Source organism: Oryzias latipes, chromosome 19, assembly GCF_053564925.1.
Source record: "Oryzias latipes strain Hd-rR chromosome 19, Olatipes_Hd-rR_3.1".
In the NCBI taxonomy this organism is placed as follows: Eukaryota; Metazoa; Chordata; class Actinopteri; order Beloniformes; family Adrianichthyidae; genus Oryzias; species Oryzias latipes.
Window position 1 is genome coordinate 1188776 of NC_136255.1, and position 18453 is coordinate 1207228.

Consider the following 18453-nt stretch of genomic DNA (forward strand, 5'->3'; position numbering starts at 1 on the left):
ACATTTGGAAATTGATTAAAACAGATTAGATTGGATTTCTGTCACATGAAAACAGATGTTGAAATAAACTTTTTAAACATTTAAATTTTACATCAAATCTGTCTCCACAGCACAATTTATTTTTTAAATCGTAATTGCATTTCCTATAACAGAAAAACAGACCCTGCAGTTCCTTTCCGCGCCATCAGGGGGCGAAACGACGTCCTGGCTGAAGGAGCAGAAGCTCAGGCGTAGGAAGAAGAAGAAGACCGTGCAGAGTTTGTTTTGGTTCTGTGGTCCCTGTCGCTAATTCTTTGGTTTTGGTTCCGGATTTAAATGGTAACGTCCAGCTGACCGTGGTCCCGTGAAGCCCAGAAGAGGCGCGTGGACTCACCGCTAGTGGATCTGTGCAGAACTTCCCGCTTCACATCGGCGCGTGCTGGTTTGTCTGAAAGTTTGTGCTTAAAAGACGAGAATTCCGACAATTAAAACAAAATGAACAAAAAAACGTTCCAAGGTTTTCGTTGTTACTGATTAAATAACAGGTGATCCATACGTTTCCTGGCTCTGGCATGACGTGCCTGGGTTTGTTTACGTGGCCACGCCCCCATGAAATTCAAAATAAAACTTTATGTAAAACTAAACAGAAAAAAATCCATAACTAAGCAATAAATAAACAAAACAAAAAACCCAATAAAGACTAATACTAATCCTCATTCATACTTTTTCTTTTCCTAAATTAATTAAACAACTTTTTTTCAGCACACCATGCTTTGTAAATAAAGGAGGATTAACTATTTGGCCTTTTCTGGGTTTTAGGAATAGACTGGATCTTTAGTAATAACAGAAATGGGAAACTCTGTGGACTTTTACCATGAGTTATCATAACAGAAACAATATGTATTCAAGACACATTTCTATCACAAATATTTAAAACGTTTGTTTTAGCGGATCAGTGCTCTGCTTGTTTGTCTTTTTCTTTGTGCACAAAAATGTTTTGTCTGTTGTTTCCTTCCAATCTGCCCAGGAAGAAGAGGAGGATGCTTCTCTGCTGCTTCATCCACCTTCTCCTCTTCCCCTCCCCCGCTCAGAGCGACCTCTTCACCTCCATCGGTGAGTCCATCCTCTCCTTCAGTCTTCCTCCTGAGCGGGACAGAGAACTTTTGCAAGAAGTGAATATCGTAAATGGAAGCTAAACCCTTCCAGAAAGAAGCGTCTTTAATGACCACACCCCTCAGAGGGGGGGGGGACATCCATGTTCAGAGTTCAGAGGTCTTCGTTTTCCCTGAGTGTGCTGCAGTAAGAAAGTGTTGGATAGGATCGAGTAAAAAGTCTTAAATATACCCACACAAAAGCAAATTTCAATGTAATTTCTTTGTTCCCATCTCATCTGGACTATTAATGAATAATTTGTCTGAAATGTTTAGTGATGTTTTCCTCCAGTGGCTCTTTGGCTTTGAAGAAAAATGTTAGCGATTAGAAGAAGTTATTGTTTTGTAGTTTGATTTAATTTCTCTTTGTTCCTTCACTTTGTGGTGGTTTGCTATTAGAATAATCATGGAGAATATATTCAACATTTGCTTCTTAAAGTGTGCAATTGCATTTACATGTATAGATTTTTTAAATTTCATACCTAATATTCTTATAATTATAAAATGAGAGAAAGGATGAGCAAAATCACAATAATAGAAAATGCCACGTTTGTCTTTATTCTTGCATTTTTAAGTCAAGTAAATCTGCCACATCAGGAGCATCTCATTTGAAACAGGGGGTATTTTATTTTGAAAGGAACTTTCATATGCTGTTGTCAAGACAAGACGAGATTAGACTTTATTTATCCCAGGATGGGGCAATTCTTTTGTCTGCACAGCAGCAAAGTGACATTCAGTACAGTGCAGCGGTGTAAAAGAACAGACAAACATCTGCAACTGACACCACAGAAATCAATTCAATCAAAATTAAAATTAATACCAGTGCTGGGCAGCTATGATCATTTTAAATGCATAATTTTCTGTGATTAATCACAACCCATGGCTGTAATATGATTTATATTCAATAATAGCTAACTTAAATTATTAACTAACCAACTTAATTATTTTTAGTTTCATAAATCGTGTCTCTTATCTCAACAAATCTGCTTCAGTAGCAAATAATGACTACCCAGAATGCCTAGAGGGGCAAGAGGCTGAGGATTGTTTTCCAAAAGAGACTTTTATAAAATGTAGAGAAAAAAAGTGTGTTCAACTTAAAATAATCTTGTTGTCTCTAATGAATTCAGTCCTGCTGCCCTGCAGGTCAGATGACGGACCTGCTGATCATGGAGAAGGACCTGCTTTCCTCACTGAAGGACTACATCTCTGCAGAGGAGCAAAAGCTGCGGCGCATTAAACAGTGAGACGCCTCAGCCAGGAAACACCAAATCTCTGCACAAAGTGCCACGTACCTGTGCGTGTGTGTGTGTGTGTGTGTGTGTGTGTGTGTGTGTGTGCTCACATTCAGGTGGGCGGAGCGACTGGACGTCCTCTCAGCTGCGTCCTCGGAGGATGCGGAGGGTTTCCTCGGTCACCCTGTGAATGCCTTCAAACTGGTGAAAAGACTCAACACGGAGTGGGCGGAGCTTGAGAATCTGGTGCTGACGGACATGTCAGATGGTGCGTATTCCAGCCCCCCCCCCCCCCCCCCCCCCCACACACACACACACACATGTGCAGAGAATCTTTCCCAGAAGTCTTTTTGACCCACAGAAGCTTCCATCTGCAGCTGAAGGAGCTTCTTTTTTTTTAACTTCAGACCAAATGTGCCGTAAGAGAAAGACGCAAACGTTGGACAGCAGCTTCCACTCTTTGTTTGTACGCTGTTGCAGCCACTCCTCTTCATCTGCGCTGTTTCAGCTTTCATCGCCAACCTCACCATCCAGAGGCAGTTCTTCCCCAACGACGAAGACCAGGCGGGGGCGGCCAAAGCTCTGATGAGGCTGCAGGACACCTATCAGCTGGAGACCAGCATCATCTCCAGTGGACAGCTGCCGGGTCTGCAGAATCTGACAGAACTTCAGCCAAATTCTGTGTTTTCACATGATTTTCTTTTTTTTTAAAGGTTTATTTACACCCTTGTCTCCTCAGGCTCAGACGCTTTACCGCGCAGTGTCCTGACGGCAGATGACTGCTACGACCTGGGAAAGGTGGCGTACTCGGAGGCTGATTACTTCCACACAAAGCTGTGGATGACTCAGGCTCTGAGGCAGCTGGAGCAGGGGGAGGCGTCCAGCACCGTGGACACAGCCACCGTGCTAGACTACCTGAGTTACTCCGTCTACCAGCAGGGGGAGCTACAGGCAGCGCTGGACTTCACCAAGCGGCTTCTGGAGCTCGGTGGGTTCAGCTAAACACGTTTCTTGTGTGAGAATGACGCTCAAAATACCAAACCATTCATATAAACTGTATATTTTTAAAAAAAGACTCGTTCTTGGTTTTTCTACAGTGAGGGTCTCGTATAAAAAGCAAGACTGACTGGAGCTTCATAGTTGCTTCCAGCTTTCCTTGATTGTTAAACCAGTAAACTTTAATTTTCTCTCATAAAGGAAAATAGAGCATTATGATTTTCTTTATCGACGTTGTCACTTCGTAAACGGACAAAAACTCCCCGTCTATTACAAACAGTTAATCTGTGGTAACCAGGGGCTGAAAGTAGATTATTTCTCATCCTGGTACTATGAAAAATTATTTCCAAATATATTTTTCAAAAGCAAAAAAATTGTAGTTAATATTAAATTTTGACATGTATAGATGAGCCGTTTTTGTGTAAATATTTTTGAATTGAACATGAAAAATGTGAACATCTGAACTGATGCTTAGTTAGCTGAAGGAGGCCGGTAATGTTCCCGGTCAGTTCTAGGGGAACCGCGTGCCGTGCTGCTTGTTGTGTGCGCTGGTTTCCCGCCGTTTTCTAGCCGGGGTTTGACGTGTGGCATTGGGAGTTCTGTGATGAACAGGAGGTTCGAGGCCCTTTTTGTCGTCATGGTGCCTCTGAGATCAGTCATGTCATTTATTGTGCTAAACCCTCTTTTCCAGTCTGCATTACTGGCTGAGAGAGTGTCCACTGCAAAAAATAGTGTATTTGATTGAGGGGAGGGCTTCTCCATCCTCTAGCCTTGAACTCAACAAGAAGCTCATTCATGTTGTTCACACAAAGATCCGACTTCCTCTTCTCCAAATCGAGGATTGTCTTGATCCCAGTTGTCTGGGTGAAGGACTGCCGTTTGATTGATTAGGCTGTTGCGGTCAGCTGTCACGCTACTTAGAGCTCTGTTGACTGTTGCTGTGAACAGTCTTTCCTTCATGCTCTGCACCAGTTACAGAGAGAGCAGAGTCGATGGGGGGAGACCGGTTGTTGCGTCAACGGGAGGTTTTCCTGGACGGGTTCAGGCTCTCAATGCGCTTCAGGCCATGATCTCACCACCCTTTGGAATGGAAGTTTTTCTGTTTCTGAGAATGTCAGACAATTTCTTTAGTTCAGGGAGACCCTCCCCTTCAGTGCCAGACTTTTGGAGAATATTAACAGAGCACAAGTTGGACAGCGGCACACTGAGCTTAGCTCTCCTGATGCCTCCTGGAAATGTTGTGCCAACATGAGGGCACTGACTGCCGTCTAGGATGAAGGCGAAGCACGTTTATTAGTGTACACAAAGCAATTCAAAGTGCTTCACAAAACAGGAAAATGCATTAAAATCACAATACATAACAGTGCAAAGATATAATCACTATAGAATTTACTTTAAAAGTAAGGAAATGACAAATATCATTAATAATATTCTAAATGTATGTGGTTATTTTGAATTTCAGACGTAGCACTACTGAAGGTCCAGGTGTGTAATGAACGGGCCGCCACTGAGTCAGGGAGTAGGGTGGAAATTCATACGTAGCCATAGAGGAGAATCTGATTGTTCTCACCTTATCAAGTAGCACTGAAAGCAGCCGCCATTCAGACGCAGCTCCTGTAGTAGACGGAGCGGTGGGAGAGGAGAGTCACAGATCCCAGACAGGGAGACGCGATCACTGATGTTTTTGTAGAGTTCTTCAAAATAAATCAACTTGATCTCTAAACATGGCCCGTGTCTTTTATGCACCGTGTTATAGACGTAAAGTCAATGCTTCCATGTTGTCACAGAACAGGCAGGCGGCTGGTTCCAGATGCAGCAGGTTTATCAGCTCAGCTAAAAGTCCATAAAGCTGAAACAGGGTCAGACAGGAAGGGGTCAATAACAGGCATGAGATCATCAGAGGAGAGACAGGGGTAGTCAGGATCCAGGTCGGGTCAGGAAATGAGAAGATCAGGTCTGGATAGACCGCTGGGTAATGCAGGCAGAGTGGCAATACTTTGCACTGAGTGAGGCTCAGTGCAGTGATTATATAGCATACTGTGAGTGACTGCAAATGAAAGCCAGCTGTGTGGCATCCAGAAACTGTGCGCCAGGGTTGCAGACCCGGCTGCTGAGTTCTGACGTGTGACAGCGACGAGGCTAAACACTTTAAAACAGTTCCTCCTCCACTCAAATTTATGAACACATTTTTGGACGAGCATCAAATTTGACACATGAATTGTGTTTGGTGTGAACACAGCATTATCCTGGGCTTGGTGGAGTTGTTCAGAAGCGTTGCACTTGGGACCTATACATGATTTTTTTTCTGTTTCGTCATGAATTTTCTTGCTCCAAACAACTTACAGTCTGAAAAATACAATAATTGGAGGGTACATTCTTTTTCTTCTCTCGGTGTCATGTTCATACAAACCTAAACATTGGAGGACAGACATGACTAAACCTTTGTGTAGAGCGCCCTCTTTAGTCAAAGTGAACTGAGTTTTATAAAAACTGCAGCTAGTACATTTCAGGCCTGATGGAGCAATCTACTGTTGTGGAAAGTGTCTCAAAGTAACCAGAAGTTCTGGTTTGGCCCAGTTAGACCCAACTCACCAGCGAGCTAATGGCAACCTGAAGTATTTTGAGTACCAGCTGTCCAAGCAAAAGAAGGCGGTCCAGATGAACGAGAGCGAGGAGGATCAGAAGGGGGCTCAAGCTGACGACGAATACTTACTAGAGAGGAGGAAGTACGAGCAGCTCTGTCGTGGCCAAGGTGCCCTGATGGTGAGTTCACAAAACCGTGGTTCAAATCCCTCTTGCTGTCAGAAAAGCTCCACTCTTCGCTCTCTGTCAGACTCCTCGCAGGCTTAGCCGCCTCTTCTGCCGTTACTTCAACAACCACGGACATCCGAACTACCTGATCGGCCCAGTGAAGCAGGAGGACGAGTGGGACAGTCCGTACATTGTTCGATACCATGACGTTGCGTCAGAAAAAGAGATGGAGACGGTGAAGGAGCTCGCCAAACCTAGAGTAAGTCCATCTGCTGATGATCCTCTGATGTCCAGCTGTGTCTGCGTCAGTTTGAGCTCTGGTCCAGTCCATCCAGCATTTCAATCACTCCTGGGAGGGGTTTGATGAAACAAAAGCATTTAGGTGACAATGTTTGACACTTCATTACAAAGGGCCAGTTAACAAACAGATTTTTTTATATTACGACTTTAAAGTCCTAAAAAATGCAAAAACTGCAAAATTATGAGACTATTTAGCCTGTGACTTTAAAAGTCATTGGCTTCAGCTTTAAAACAAGTAAATATATGAGAAAAGGTTAAAAATCAACGAGGAAAAAACACCAAAGTTGTCTGTTTATTGCAGCCATGCTCAAAGCTGAAAGATGTTGAGCAGTTTGTGAAGCTGTATTTCTGGAAGGGTTTTAAAAAGCAAAGAAATTCTGAACCTTTTGGCGATTCCAAATGAAATGATTGTTAGTTTAGCCGGCTTTGCTTGGTTCTGAGTGGGTAATGCAGAGTTTACATCTAAAATAAGGAGCTCAGAGACACGACGGGGTGAAGAGGACCGCTGCTTCCTTTTCATTCACATACCCAGAAGTCCATTTGTTTCCTCATGACATGTAACCGTCATGCACACAAGGAACACGGAAGGGGAATGAAAATAGTGATATCTACAGGAATACCCATCATTTTTGTTCCGCACCAGATTTAAAGGCGCACCTTTAATGAATGGTCTATTTTTAAGTTATATACATGTTTTGACATTTATGCGTCACATAGAACTTCAGGACGGATCAAGTGAACCAAAAGAGTCAGAGAGAAGTCCATCTGTCAGACTTTATGAACTGAGTTCACTCTAGAGCTCGTTTGTAACACGCTACACGTTAGCACCGTTAAAAGTGTTTTCACAACACGTAAAAGCAGACGGACACCGCTACTGTAAGTACACTAACTCCCAACCAATAATCTGGCAAGAATAAAAATCTAAGCTGGTTTTCTGCTCGTGTTTTAGAAGTAGTTCTGAAATGAAGGGATCATAGTTCAGTCAGCTGAAAAGGTCACAGGAGCAAGTGGGACATGTTCTGCTTTTGCTAGGAATGAAGGTTTCTGACCAAACTGTTCCACACAGTCTGATCTGAACTCTCATTAAGCTTTCGTGGGGGCAGCAGGGCAACCAGCCTGATTATCCCCCTTGATGTTTCCTTTCCTACTCTGGCTGGTGCAGGAGTTCAGCTGCATAACTGAGAATCTGAACCTCTGCTTCTCTTGACCTTCTCATCATCTAGAATTAACAGAAAGACCTGTTTGATTCCTGGAGCAGCGATGGCTCCTTCCTACTGCCTTCCTGCCTGCAGCATTGCTGCAGCTTCAGTGACTTTCCTCTTCCTCTTTCCTTGTCTTTGTGTAACTTAATGCTGACTTAGCTCAGACGAGCCACGGTGCATGACCCTCAGACAGGAAAACTGACCACGGCGCAGTACAGAGTCTCCAAGAGGTAAGGGGCACTGAGCTGCATGTCGGTTTGTGCTGCACCAACGGCAGGAGCTCGGTGGGAAAAATGCAGAAGCAGTTTGTGTCGTCTCGGGTTCACACACCTAGAAGCTGCAGAGTAAAAAGGTTAAAGTCCCGCCTAAAGTCTGAGCATGCACCACAACTGTGGCTCAAGGGGGGGCTGTCGTCTCCCTGAATGGTTGTTGGTTGGATTTCTGGCTACCACAGTTCCATGTCAAAGTGTCTGTGGGGAGGACACCCAACCTTTAAGTTGCTTCTGGCTTGTTTGGTCTCCATAGGTGAAGACTTGTTTGTGTGGACATCCTACGTGCACTTCCATAGCGCACGCACACCCCGGTCATGCAGGATCTGTGCACGGTCATTAAGGAGTAGTAAGGAGTTGGAACCCGCACCTTGCCAGCAAGTAGAGGGTGGCACAAGGGCACCAAATGAAGGCATCAGCCGTACTTCATGAGGTTGTGCATGGTCCTCACAAATACCTCACGATACACGCATGACCATGGTATGTTCTATTCATGATGTCTCTTTAGGTGGCCGCAGGTGAACTGTAAGACACACCTGAGCTGACCGCTCCTCAGGCCTGGACAGCCCTGACGCCCCTTTAAGGGGCATGTGACTCAAACTTTACAGTTAGAGGAGCTTTTCAGCCATGAATCATAAATCTTATTCAAATACTAACAAAGTAACCCTAATTATTTAAAACGTTTAGAGATTATCCTAATAATTAAATATTAATATGTTAAAATAGTAAAACCTAAAAAGAGACTACCTCAAACCTCCCCATGAATCCATAAAACATGAGAGAAGACACTGAACAGAAACGCCAATGAAGTTGGTGGTGAACACGGCAATGGCTGAATTCTCTTCCTTGAGTGGATGCCCAGCATCATCACAGTTAAAGGGCCTCCTCCATGCAAAATCCTCTTTTTGAGCTTTCAAGTGTTTTATGATTTTAACTCCTCACAAAAAACAACAACAAAAACATTGAGGCGGTTTGCAGCCGAGTGTGAAGCGGCTGGGATGAGGGTCAGCACCGCTAAATCTGAGGCCATAGTTCTTGACCGGAGAAGGTAGTTTACCATCTCTGGGTGGGTGGAGTGTCCCTGCCCCAGGTTGGAGGAGTTTAAATATCTCACTCATGAATATATATGTTCATGAGTGAGGGAAGACTGGAGCGTGAGATTGACAGGCGGATCAGAGCGGCGTTCGTAGTTTATGCGGTCGTTGTATCGGTCCGTTGTGAAGAAGAGAGAGCTAAGACAAAAAGCAAAGCTCTCAATTTACCGGTCGATCTTTGTTCTAACACTCACCTATGGTCATGAGCTCTGGGTCATGACCCAAAGAACCCAAAGAACCAGGAATAAAAGCGGGTGAAATGAGCTTCCTCCGTAGGGTGGCGGGGCGCTCCCTTAGAGATAGGGTGAGATGCTCGGAGTAGAACCGCTTCTCCTCCACATCGAAAGGAGGCAGTTGAGGTGGCTCGGGCATCTAGTCCGGATTTCTCCTGGACTCCTACCTGGAGAGGTGTTCCGGGCATGTCCCACTGGGTGGAGGCCCCGGGGAAGACCCAGGACACGCTAGAGAGACCATGTCTGTCAGCTGGCCTGGGAACGCCTCATGGTCCCGCCAATGGAGCGGGAGGAAGTGGCTGGGGCGAGGGAAGTCTGGGCATCTCTGCTTAGACTGCTGCCCTGCGACCCGGTCCCAGACAAGCGGAGTAAGGTGGATGGTCAAAAAAAACCCATAGAACTATTTTAATCCATTCACGCATTTCTGAGCATTCCTCTAAAACCCTGTGCTCAGAGCACCAGCCCCTCCCCATCCTCCAAAACGAGCAGATTCACACATATGTTGTGTCTGAATGCCTTCACTACTCACTATACAGTGCACTATATAGACTAGAGCGTTCACCATTTTCTAGTGCTGTCCGAATCTACAATTCCAAAATCGAGTTCCCTAGAAATTTCTCAGAAGTCTCTGCAAAAAACCAGTGTTTATCGATGCTCACTAGATCGGTAAATACGGACCACAATGCATTGCAGCGGAAGAATTTTTGCCCAAATTGAGTGGATTCATAGATCGTCATCCTAAAACGAGATTTTAACTTTGTGAAATCAATGACGTCATGTGTGAGCATGGTGTCCGAAGTGCTTTTAAAATCCAGGGCACTGCATAGTGCCACACTATAGTTTTTTTGTAGTTAGGGGTCAGGGGGGGAATACGGAAACAGCCAGTGTGGTATAGATAAGTGAGGAACAGCCCCTTCCAGGAAGAGTCTGTGCTCTTCTAGCTCCGCCCCCAGGCTAACACACACACACCCTTTCTCTGTGGAGACAGCGGTGATCTGCAAAACGTTAATATGCACCATACGCACATCCATCTTTGTTGGTTGTTTCCATGGGCGAAACGCAGACACGCTCCCGAGGGCGGCTCTAGGTTGACAGCATGAAATGGGCGGAACCCACAAGGAGAGAAAGGCGGAGCCTCAGAGATTGAGTCGTCTTACTTCCGGGTAGGAAAAGGAGCTTCAAAAATAACTCCTATGTCTTTTTTAAAAATCGTTCTTTAGCGTACCAAAGATAATATCCTATGGATGGATATAGTTTGTTCTGAACGGCAGGATAGAGACACTTCAAGCAATGAGCCGGGTCCCCAGGTGGGACAACAGCCCCACCCAGACGGGTTTTAAATGTTTAAACCTAAACATTTAAAAGTATGAAATACTAGAATGAATGATTCTTAATTTTTAATGAAAGGCAAATTATATAAGTGGGTTTTGAGCTTTTTTTTGTCAATATCCACACTCTCACACGCCCCTCGATGCTCAGGCAGACTGTTTCATAAACTGGGAGCAAAATGCTGAAAAGATGAAGAGAGAGAAACCACTGAAGACTTTCCCACATTGCTTCTGCATCTTTCCCCGGCTTTTAGGAGGATTTTAGAGCTAACATAGCTGCGTGGTTCTAAATAATCAGCAGCAGCATGCGGGTGAACAGATTCGTCTCCAGCAGCAGCTCTCCCTCTGTCCTTCTCTCCCAGCGCCTGGCTCGGATCGCATGAGCATCCCATAGTGGACAGGATCAACCAGAGGATTGAGGACATCACAGGCCTGGACGTCAGTACGGCCGAAGACCTGCAGGTGACTGCTTACCTATGGAGGGATGTTTATGCCACCACGTTGCACACAAAACTTTCTAAGTCGCAAAGGAAAATGTGGAATATAATTTTTTCTTTTTTTATTCCAAACTTTTTTTTTCTTGCTTTCAAATTTTTATTTTTGCTTTCATGAAGTATTTTTGCGTTTGCAAAACAAATGTTTTCGCATTCGTTGTGTGTCGTCTCGCTTTTTTCTTATCTTTGATTTTGCTCACATGTGTCAGTTTAGTGAGACAAATCAAGATAGGAAAAAAGCGAGATGACACACAACACATGCAAAAATATTTGTTTTGTAAACGCAAAAATATTCCATGAAAGCAAAAAAATAGAAAGCAAATATTTAATATTTTCATAAATATCACTCCATACTTACTTGCCAAGTCAGGCCCTTTCCACGCCTGCAGGACAAATGCTTTTTCCTGGGCTTTACTGACACTGCAGCCAACAATAACATAGCAGTGGAAGACGTTCATAAAGATGTCAAGACAAACTTTAATGCTTGACTTTAACACAAATGTCCGTTTCATGGATAACTCAAGAAAAATCCAAGTTTAAAGGAGATTTTTTGTGTCATGGAGAAAAGGTTGAAGCTTTAAAACATTCAACTAAAAAGATGAGTTTACGTCCTGGTTCAGACTTTACTGCATATAAATAGTGATGTGGCTGCTCCAGAGTGCTTAAGGTCTCTGAAGTCAAGTTTGATGCCCTTTTAAGACGTTTCTGCTTTCATTTTGAAGCTAAAAAGAGAATGTATGTGGTGAACACTTGTTGTTTTCGTGTTTTTGGTGTAGGTGGCGAACTATGGCGTCGGGGGCCAGTATGAGCCTCATTTTGACTTTGGACGGGTAAGTGCTGTGGTTCTGTGAAAGAGAGCAGGACAAAGCCGGAGCCCGGCCTTCATAACTGTTTGTCTTTGGTAAAAGTCCACAAGAACTTCCTGTCTTTGGCAGAAAGACGAGGCGGATGCGTTTGAGGAGTTGGGCACCGGGAACCGAATTGCCACCTGGCTGCTCTACGTCAGTGATCTCCTGTGTTGGTGTTGTCACTTCCTGTATGATCGTCCGCTGATGCTGTCCTCCTTCCTGATGCAGATGAGCGACGTGCAGGCGGGGGGCAACACTGTCTTCACGGACATTGGTGCTGTTGTTTGGCCCAAAAAGGTGTGTAAGTCAGAGAGCAGACCTGTTTAAAGGACCATGCTTTGGTTAGATTCGGTCATTCTCTGGCTTCAACCAGAGAATCTGTGTTTTGAAATGGTTGGCGCCGTCCGTACATCACCAAATCCCCCCAAACTGGTTTCACTTTCAACATGCACATACGGAGAATCTTTTTGATGAATTTCAATCTGGCTTCAGCAGAAATCAGATTCAGATGAAAAGTCTGTTAATAAGAGTTTTTGTAGATTATAAATTATATATCTTTATAGACCCAGTTTGAGGAAAATCAAAAACACTGTATGAAGAAAATTGACCTTAAAATTGCATTTCTGCGTTTTTCTTTTTTCACATTGTTGTGAACCTGGAGCAGACTGATGTCGATGTCACCTCACTTAAGCCTAAAGTCTAAAAAGTTCCAGGTGTGACGGCGTTTTTCTCATGTCAGCCATCATGGTGGTCTTGTAAAAAGATACAAAAAGTACATTTTTCCATTACACATCATCAAAGTCTTCCGTCTTTAGTTCATGTTGGTTTCCTTTGACTTGTTGGTTTCTCTCCGTCTCTGAGGTGTGCATGATTCAGGTTCAGCTTTAGGAGATTTCAGATTCTTCTTGAAGAACAAAAGTGGATGGAGATGGTTGCTTGTTTGGGTTTTTAATTGAAAAAACATAAAATTAAAAAATGTTTCCACGTTGAGTTGAATCCTGACACACGACGCTTGAAGCTGATGCTTGTGTCATGTGACCAGGGGACGGCGGTATTCTGGTACAATCTGCACCGGAGCGGAGAAGGAGACTATCGAACTCGACATGCAGCCTGTCCAGTTCTGGTCGGGAACAAGTGGGGTGAGTCCACGTTTCTCCACAGCGTCTGTTTAGTCCACAGACAGAATCCGGACAGATCCTCTCTGACTTCACCCGGAGGATCCAGAACGGGGAGAAGGAACCCAGAAGTAGGACAAAAAGGCTTTTTAACCAGAGTTTCCCCCCCTAACTCAACAGCATGGATGTGGTTGTATCCTTCAACAGCTGGAGGACATAAATGCTCCTGTCCTCGTCTTCCTCCTGCAGTGTCCAACAAATGGATCCATGAACGGGGACAGGAGTTCAGGAGGCGCTGCGGCCTTCAGCTGTCAGAATGACCACCGACACTCCGCCTTCGCTGGACAGTCTTCCTCCTCTGAATGTTTTCCTGTGTGTCTGCATCTCCACAGACGGTGTGAAGAGCAGGGATATAGTGACCTGGCTGCTGCTCCTCTTCTTTCTGTTTGTCCACCAGAACCACATCTATTGATTTTATAAGTTAAACCGGGTTTGGGTCTTTCCTGAGCTGAGTCAAACGTGTGATGAACCAGCACGTTTTTAGTCTAAAGGTCTTCACTAAACAAAAACAATTTTCATAACTTATTGTTAGTTACTGCAGAAATGCATCACCTTTAAATACATACGTTTCCATGACAACCACAGCATCACTCGGGCTGCCTTTTTAGTCAGGCCCCGCCCACTGTTCAGCCAGGAGATAAATCGTTGAACCTGAAACATGTGAAGAATTAAATAAAAAGGATAAACACTGGATATGAAATGTATAAAATGTATAAACTGTACGTATTTAAAGGGAAAGACTCACGTCTAAAAAACTTTAACAAAAAAGGCTTTAAGTGACAAATTTCTTAAGAGGAATTCTTGGTTTTTGCACTTTATTTGTCAATAATAAAAATAAAGTTTGCTAAATATCAAAGGTCTTTATCATCTTTTTCCTTTGAAGTGTGTTGATGTTCTCAACTTTGAGATTTTTCATGTATTCATTTTCATTAACCAAAGCAGCGAATAATAAATAAAAAGCAGCTAAATAATACAAAAGTCCTGAACATCAAAACTAGAATCTTCTGAAGGAGCTAAATGTTTTCAAACCTCAGTGGTTGAAGCAGCTGAAAGCATGAAGGAATTTTAGCGGAGGATCTCTGTTCACGCTGAATCTTCACAGTGTAGCCGGCTGGGTGGGCCTCACCGCCAGCTCACCTGCAGCTCACCTGCAGCTCAGGTGCTGTCAGTTTGGCTCCTCCTGTTGTTTGGGTGCTGCTGGAGCTGCATAGAAACAATCAGAGCCCCTCCATAGGAGTGGGACCACTTGCTGGCCCTCATTTTCTGTATCATTCTCTTTGGCATTGCTGTGACCTGTTTTACCAGGATCTGGGGGCTGCTCCGCCCACTTTGTTGTTCCCTGTCAGCCTGCTGCTTCCATCTGCTCCAACGTCCAATCATTTGTCAGGGAGGGTTTATTTTAATCACCTTCCCATCGTTGCTGGTGTTGGGGAGCTGCTGCTGTTTTCCCTGACCTGCTCAGAAAAACCCTTATGCCCTTCACTGCAGTCAGCTGTCCACCAGGTAGTGCGCCATGTGTCCACCAGGGGGAGCCTTTGGTCTGGACGAATTCTACCCGCCCGTTGGTCCATCGCAGGCATCCCACCATGGGTTCTTTGGAGCTAGCAACCTCTCCTAATAATTTTATTTAAAACAATCTATTATTTTTGTTATCCAGAGAAGCAACGCTTCACAAGAACTGAGCTGACCCTTGTCCTATCTTGTAGTGTGACCCCACCCTTACATTGATGTGTTATCTCTCCAGGGCACGTTAACGTTGGGTCTGGGGTCATCTAGACCCCACAAGACAGTGCGCTGAACCTTTTTTCTTCAATGATTTTTGGTCTTCACTGGTGTCCATGCACAAGGGTTAAAGCAGGTGGTGTAAACGTACAGAAGGTTGTGTTTGTATATTTGTTGCTAACCCTCTGTATCTCAAAAGCCAAACGTTGAAGGAGTGTCTGCCTGGTGTAAACCCACGTAGAATATTATACCCTCCATCCCCACCACAGAAAGTGAACACTTCAGGTAAAACAATTTAGTGAAACAATTCAGGAGAATAAAGAAAAAGGGAAATCTGACTTTGTTCGTAGAATTATGACAGGGATGAAAGATGGGAGAGACGTTGTGTCTGACCTGGTTATGGACATTTGTGCCCATCTCATGTTCACATGGGAAGGAAAGTGGACGCATTGATCTAAGAATCTCTTATTTTCCTATTCCTCCAAGAAAACTCCCCAAATTCTTTTGAAAGGTTTCCTGGATTGTTGGGACTTCCTAAACAAACGTGCGCTTCCCTTGATTGAACAAGTGCTTTTTGGTCGTGTACACAGACTTTCCCTCTCGTTTCCTGTAGTTTGTGTGCAGACAAGAACGCAACATTTTGATGGAGACACGAGACATCTCTGCAGAAGACTGGGACGACCTTGTGGAAGTTCTGGATGGTTCTGGTTGCAGAAGACGAATCTGACGTGAAGCACACAGGACCTTGTTCAAAAAACAATGTTATTAACTATTGGTCAAGTTTTATTGTTGTTTTTCTGTTCAAAACACAAAAATGAAACGGTCAATGAATCCAGCAGCAAAACGACTTGTGTCAGATCCTTTTTATTTTATTTTGCACAATAGTCATAGAAAATGTGAAAAGAGAATCTCGTTGTTTCCAGAAATCTAACATTTTTTTTTTCCAACATCAATTATAAAAGATTATTTGTTTGCCTGATTCTGCGTTTTCAGGTGAATAAAAATGATTTATGTAATAATATCCACTTGTGATAATCAATAAGCAGTTCATCTTGGTTGTTTGATAAATAATTTGCATTTGGACCAAAAACATTTGAACTTTAAAATGATGTTGAGAACTGGAAACTATATAAAAATGATATAAACCCTCAGTGACCTCAGTGGTTAGTTTGTCAATCACATTGGGTGTTTACAGTGATGTAGGAATGATGCAGACCCCCCCCCCCCCCCCACATGAGTATAGGGTTAGGGTTTTTGTTTAAAATTTGAATTTAATTGTATTTTCAGATAATTTAAATTAGGGTGTATTATAATCAACATTTCTATTAAAAATAAAAAAGAAGACGCTGGGGTTGTGCTAAAAAGATCGATATAAAGCATGGCAAGAAATGTTTTAGAGATAAATTATTTTAACAAATTGTAAAATTAAAATTAAAATGCACTAAAAGGCCTCGGACTACTAAGGGTCACAAAAAAAGTTAAACATAATAGGGGTGGAAATAAATAAGTTTACATGTTCCCACTCCATTTCAAGCAAATATTTGACAATCGATATGTCTATTTATGATTAGGAGCAATCATCTAGCCACAGGGGTTGCAAGCCAGTTGCCTCTGTGCCGGTCCCAAGCCCGGATAAATAGAGAGGGTTGCGTCAGGAAGGGCATCCGGCGTAAAAAATTGCCAAAATAACCATGCGAATCATCCACAACACTTTAGACATACCGGATCGGTCGAGGCCCGGGTTAACAACGACCGCCACCGATGCTGTTAACCTACAGGGTGTCGGTGGAAATTTGACTACTGTTGGTGGAAGAAAGAGGGGAGGCAGAAGGGCCCGTGGCCAGAGAGAGAAGGGAAAAGGCAGGAACATAGGTTTGAGAATAGGGACTCTTAACGTTGGTACAATGACAGGGAAAGGCAGAGAGCTGGCAGACATGATGGAGAGAAGGAAGGTAGATGTACTGTGTGTGCAGGAGACAAGGTGGAAGGGCAGCAAGGCACGTAGTATTGGAGGAGGATACAAACTGTTCTATCATGGTGTTGATAGGAAGAGAAACGGGGTAGGTGTGATTCTGAAGGGGGAGTTTGTAAACAGTGTTCTAGAGGTGAAAAGAGTCTCAGACAGGATGATGAGCCTAAAGTTAGAAATTGAAGGGGTGATGGTGAATGTAGTCAGTGGGTATGCGCCACAGGTTGGCTGTGAGTTAGAAGTGAAGGAGAGATTCTGGAGTGAGTTGGATGAGGTCATAGAGAGTTTTCCCAGAGGAGAGAGAGTTGTTATTGGAGCAGACTTTAATGGGCATGTTGGTGAGGGCAACAGAGGTGATGAGGAGGTGATGGGCAGGTTTGGTGTGAAGGAAAGGAATCTGGAGGGACAGATGGTGGTGGACTTTGTGAAGAGGATGGAAATGGCTGTAGTCAACACTTACTTCCAGAAGAAAGAGGAACATAGAGTGACATACAGAAGTGGAGGTAGGAGTACTCAGGTGGACTACATCCTATGTAGACGAGGTCATTTGAGAGAGGTTAATGACTGCAAAGTGGTGGTAGGAGAGAGTGTAGCCAAACAGCACCGCATGGTGGTGTGTAAGATGACTCTGGAGGTCAGGAAGAAGAAGAGAGGGAAAACAGAAAAGAAGACCAAGTGGTGGAAGCTACAGAATGAAGAAACTTGTGAGGAATTTAGGCAGAAGTTGAGGCAGGTCCTGGGTGGTCAGGATGAGCTTCCAGATGACTGGGAAACTACAGCAGAGGTTATCAGGGAAACAGGTAGGAAGGTGCTAGGTGTGTCATCTGGAAAGAGGAAAGACGGTAAAGACACTTGGTGGTGGAATGAGGAAGTACAGGAATGCGTCCAGAGGAAGAGGTTGGCTAAAAGGAAGTGGGATGTAGAAAGGACTGAGGAAGGTAGACAGGAGTACAAGGAAGCGCAGCGTAGAGTGAAGAGAGAGGTGGCAAAGGCCAAACAGAAAGCTTACGATGAGCTATATGACAGGTTAGACACAAAGGAAGGAGAGAAGGACTTGTACAGGCTAGCCAGACAGAGAGACAGAGATGGGAAGGACGTGCTACAGATAAGGGTGATTAAGGACAGAGATGGAAAGGTGCTAACAACCCAGGAGAGTGTACAGAAAAGATGGAAGGAGTATTTTGAGGAGCTGATGAACTTAGAAAATGACAGGGAAAGAAGGGAGGAAGATGTGGTTGTTGTGGAGCAGGAAGTAGCAGAGATTGGAAAGGATGAGGTTAGGAAGGCTCTGAAAAGGATGAAGAGCGGAAAGGCCGTTGGTCCTGATGACGTACCTGTGGAGGTATGGAAGTGCTTAGGAGAGACAGCAGTGGAATTTCTAACAAGGTTGTTCAATAGGATTCTAGAGAGTGAGAAGATGCCTGAGGGATGGAGGAGAAGCGTTCTGGTCCCGATCTTTAAGAACAAGGGTGACACGCAGAACTGCAGCAACTATAGAGGAATAAAGTTGATGAGCCACACAATGAAGCTGTGGGAAAGAGTAGTGGAAGCCAGGCTTAGGAAGAAGGTGGAGATCTGTGAGCAGCAGTATGGTTTCATGCCCCGTAAGAGCACCACTGATGCCATTTTTGCTTTGAGAATGTTGATGGAAAAGTACAGAGATGGTCAGAAGGAGCTGCATTGTGTGTTCGTAGATTTAGAGAAGGCGTA

At 44.0% G+C, this 18453-nt stretch overlaps 1 protein-coding gene across 1 annotated transcript; it reads left to right on the top strand.

Moving 5' to 3' along the window:
* Positions 1-217: 217 nt before the first annotated feature.
* On the top strand, positions 218-13908 carry LOC101172363 (prolyl 4-hydroxylase subunit alpha-1). Its single transcript, XM_023949095.2, has 15 exons — positions 218-421; positions 1007-1092; positions 2274-2370; positions 2479-2630; positions 2871-3008; positions 3102-3350; positions 5940-6121; positions 6192-6368; positions 7771-7841; positions 10898-10997; positions 11806-11859; positions 11965-12030; positions 12106-12174; positions 12920-13016; positions 13242-13908. The coding sequence occupies exons 2-15, from the start codon at positions 1020-1022 to the stop codon at positions 13310-13312; spliced, it is 1596 nt and encodes a 531-aa protein (XP_023804863.1). The 5' UTR covers positions 218-421; positions 1007-1019; the 3' UTR covers positions 13313-13908.
* Positions 13909-18453: the final 4545 nt, after the last annotated feature.

Excerpts from the sequence above, each read along its gene's own strand:
- LOC101172363 (XM_023949095.2), top strand. The coding sequence starts at position 1,020 with ATGCTTCTCTGCTGCTTCATCCACCTTCTCCTCTTCCCCTCCCCCGCT. Across the intron at positions 3,351-5,939 it reads CAAGCGGCTTCTGGAGCTCG|ACCCAACTCACCAGCGAGCT; the intron begins GTGGGTTCAGCT and ends TGGCCCAGTTAG. Across the intron at positions 12,031-12,105 it reads TTGCCACCTGGCTGCTCTAC|ATGAGCGACGTGCAGGCGGG; the intron begins GTCAGTGATCTC and ends TTCCTGATGCAG.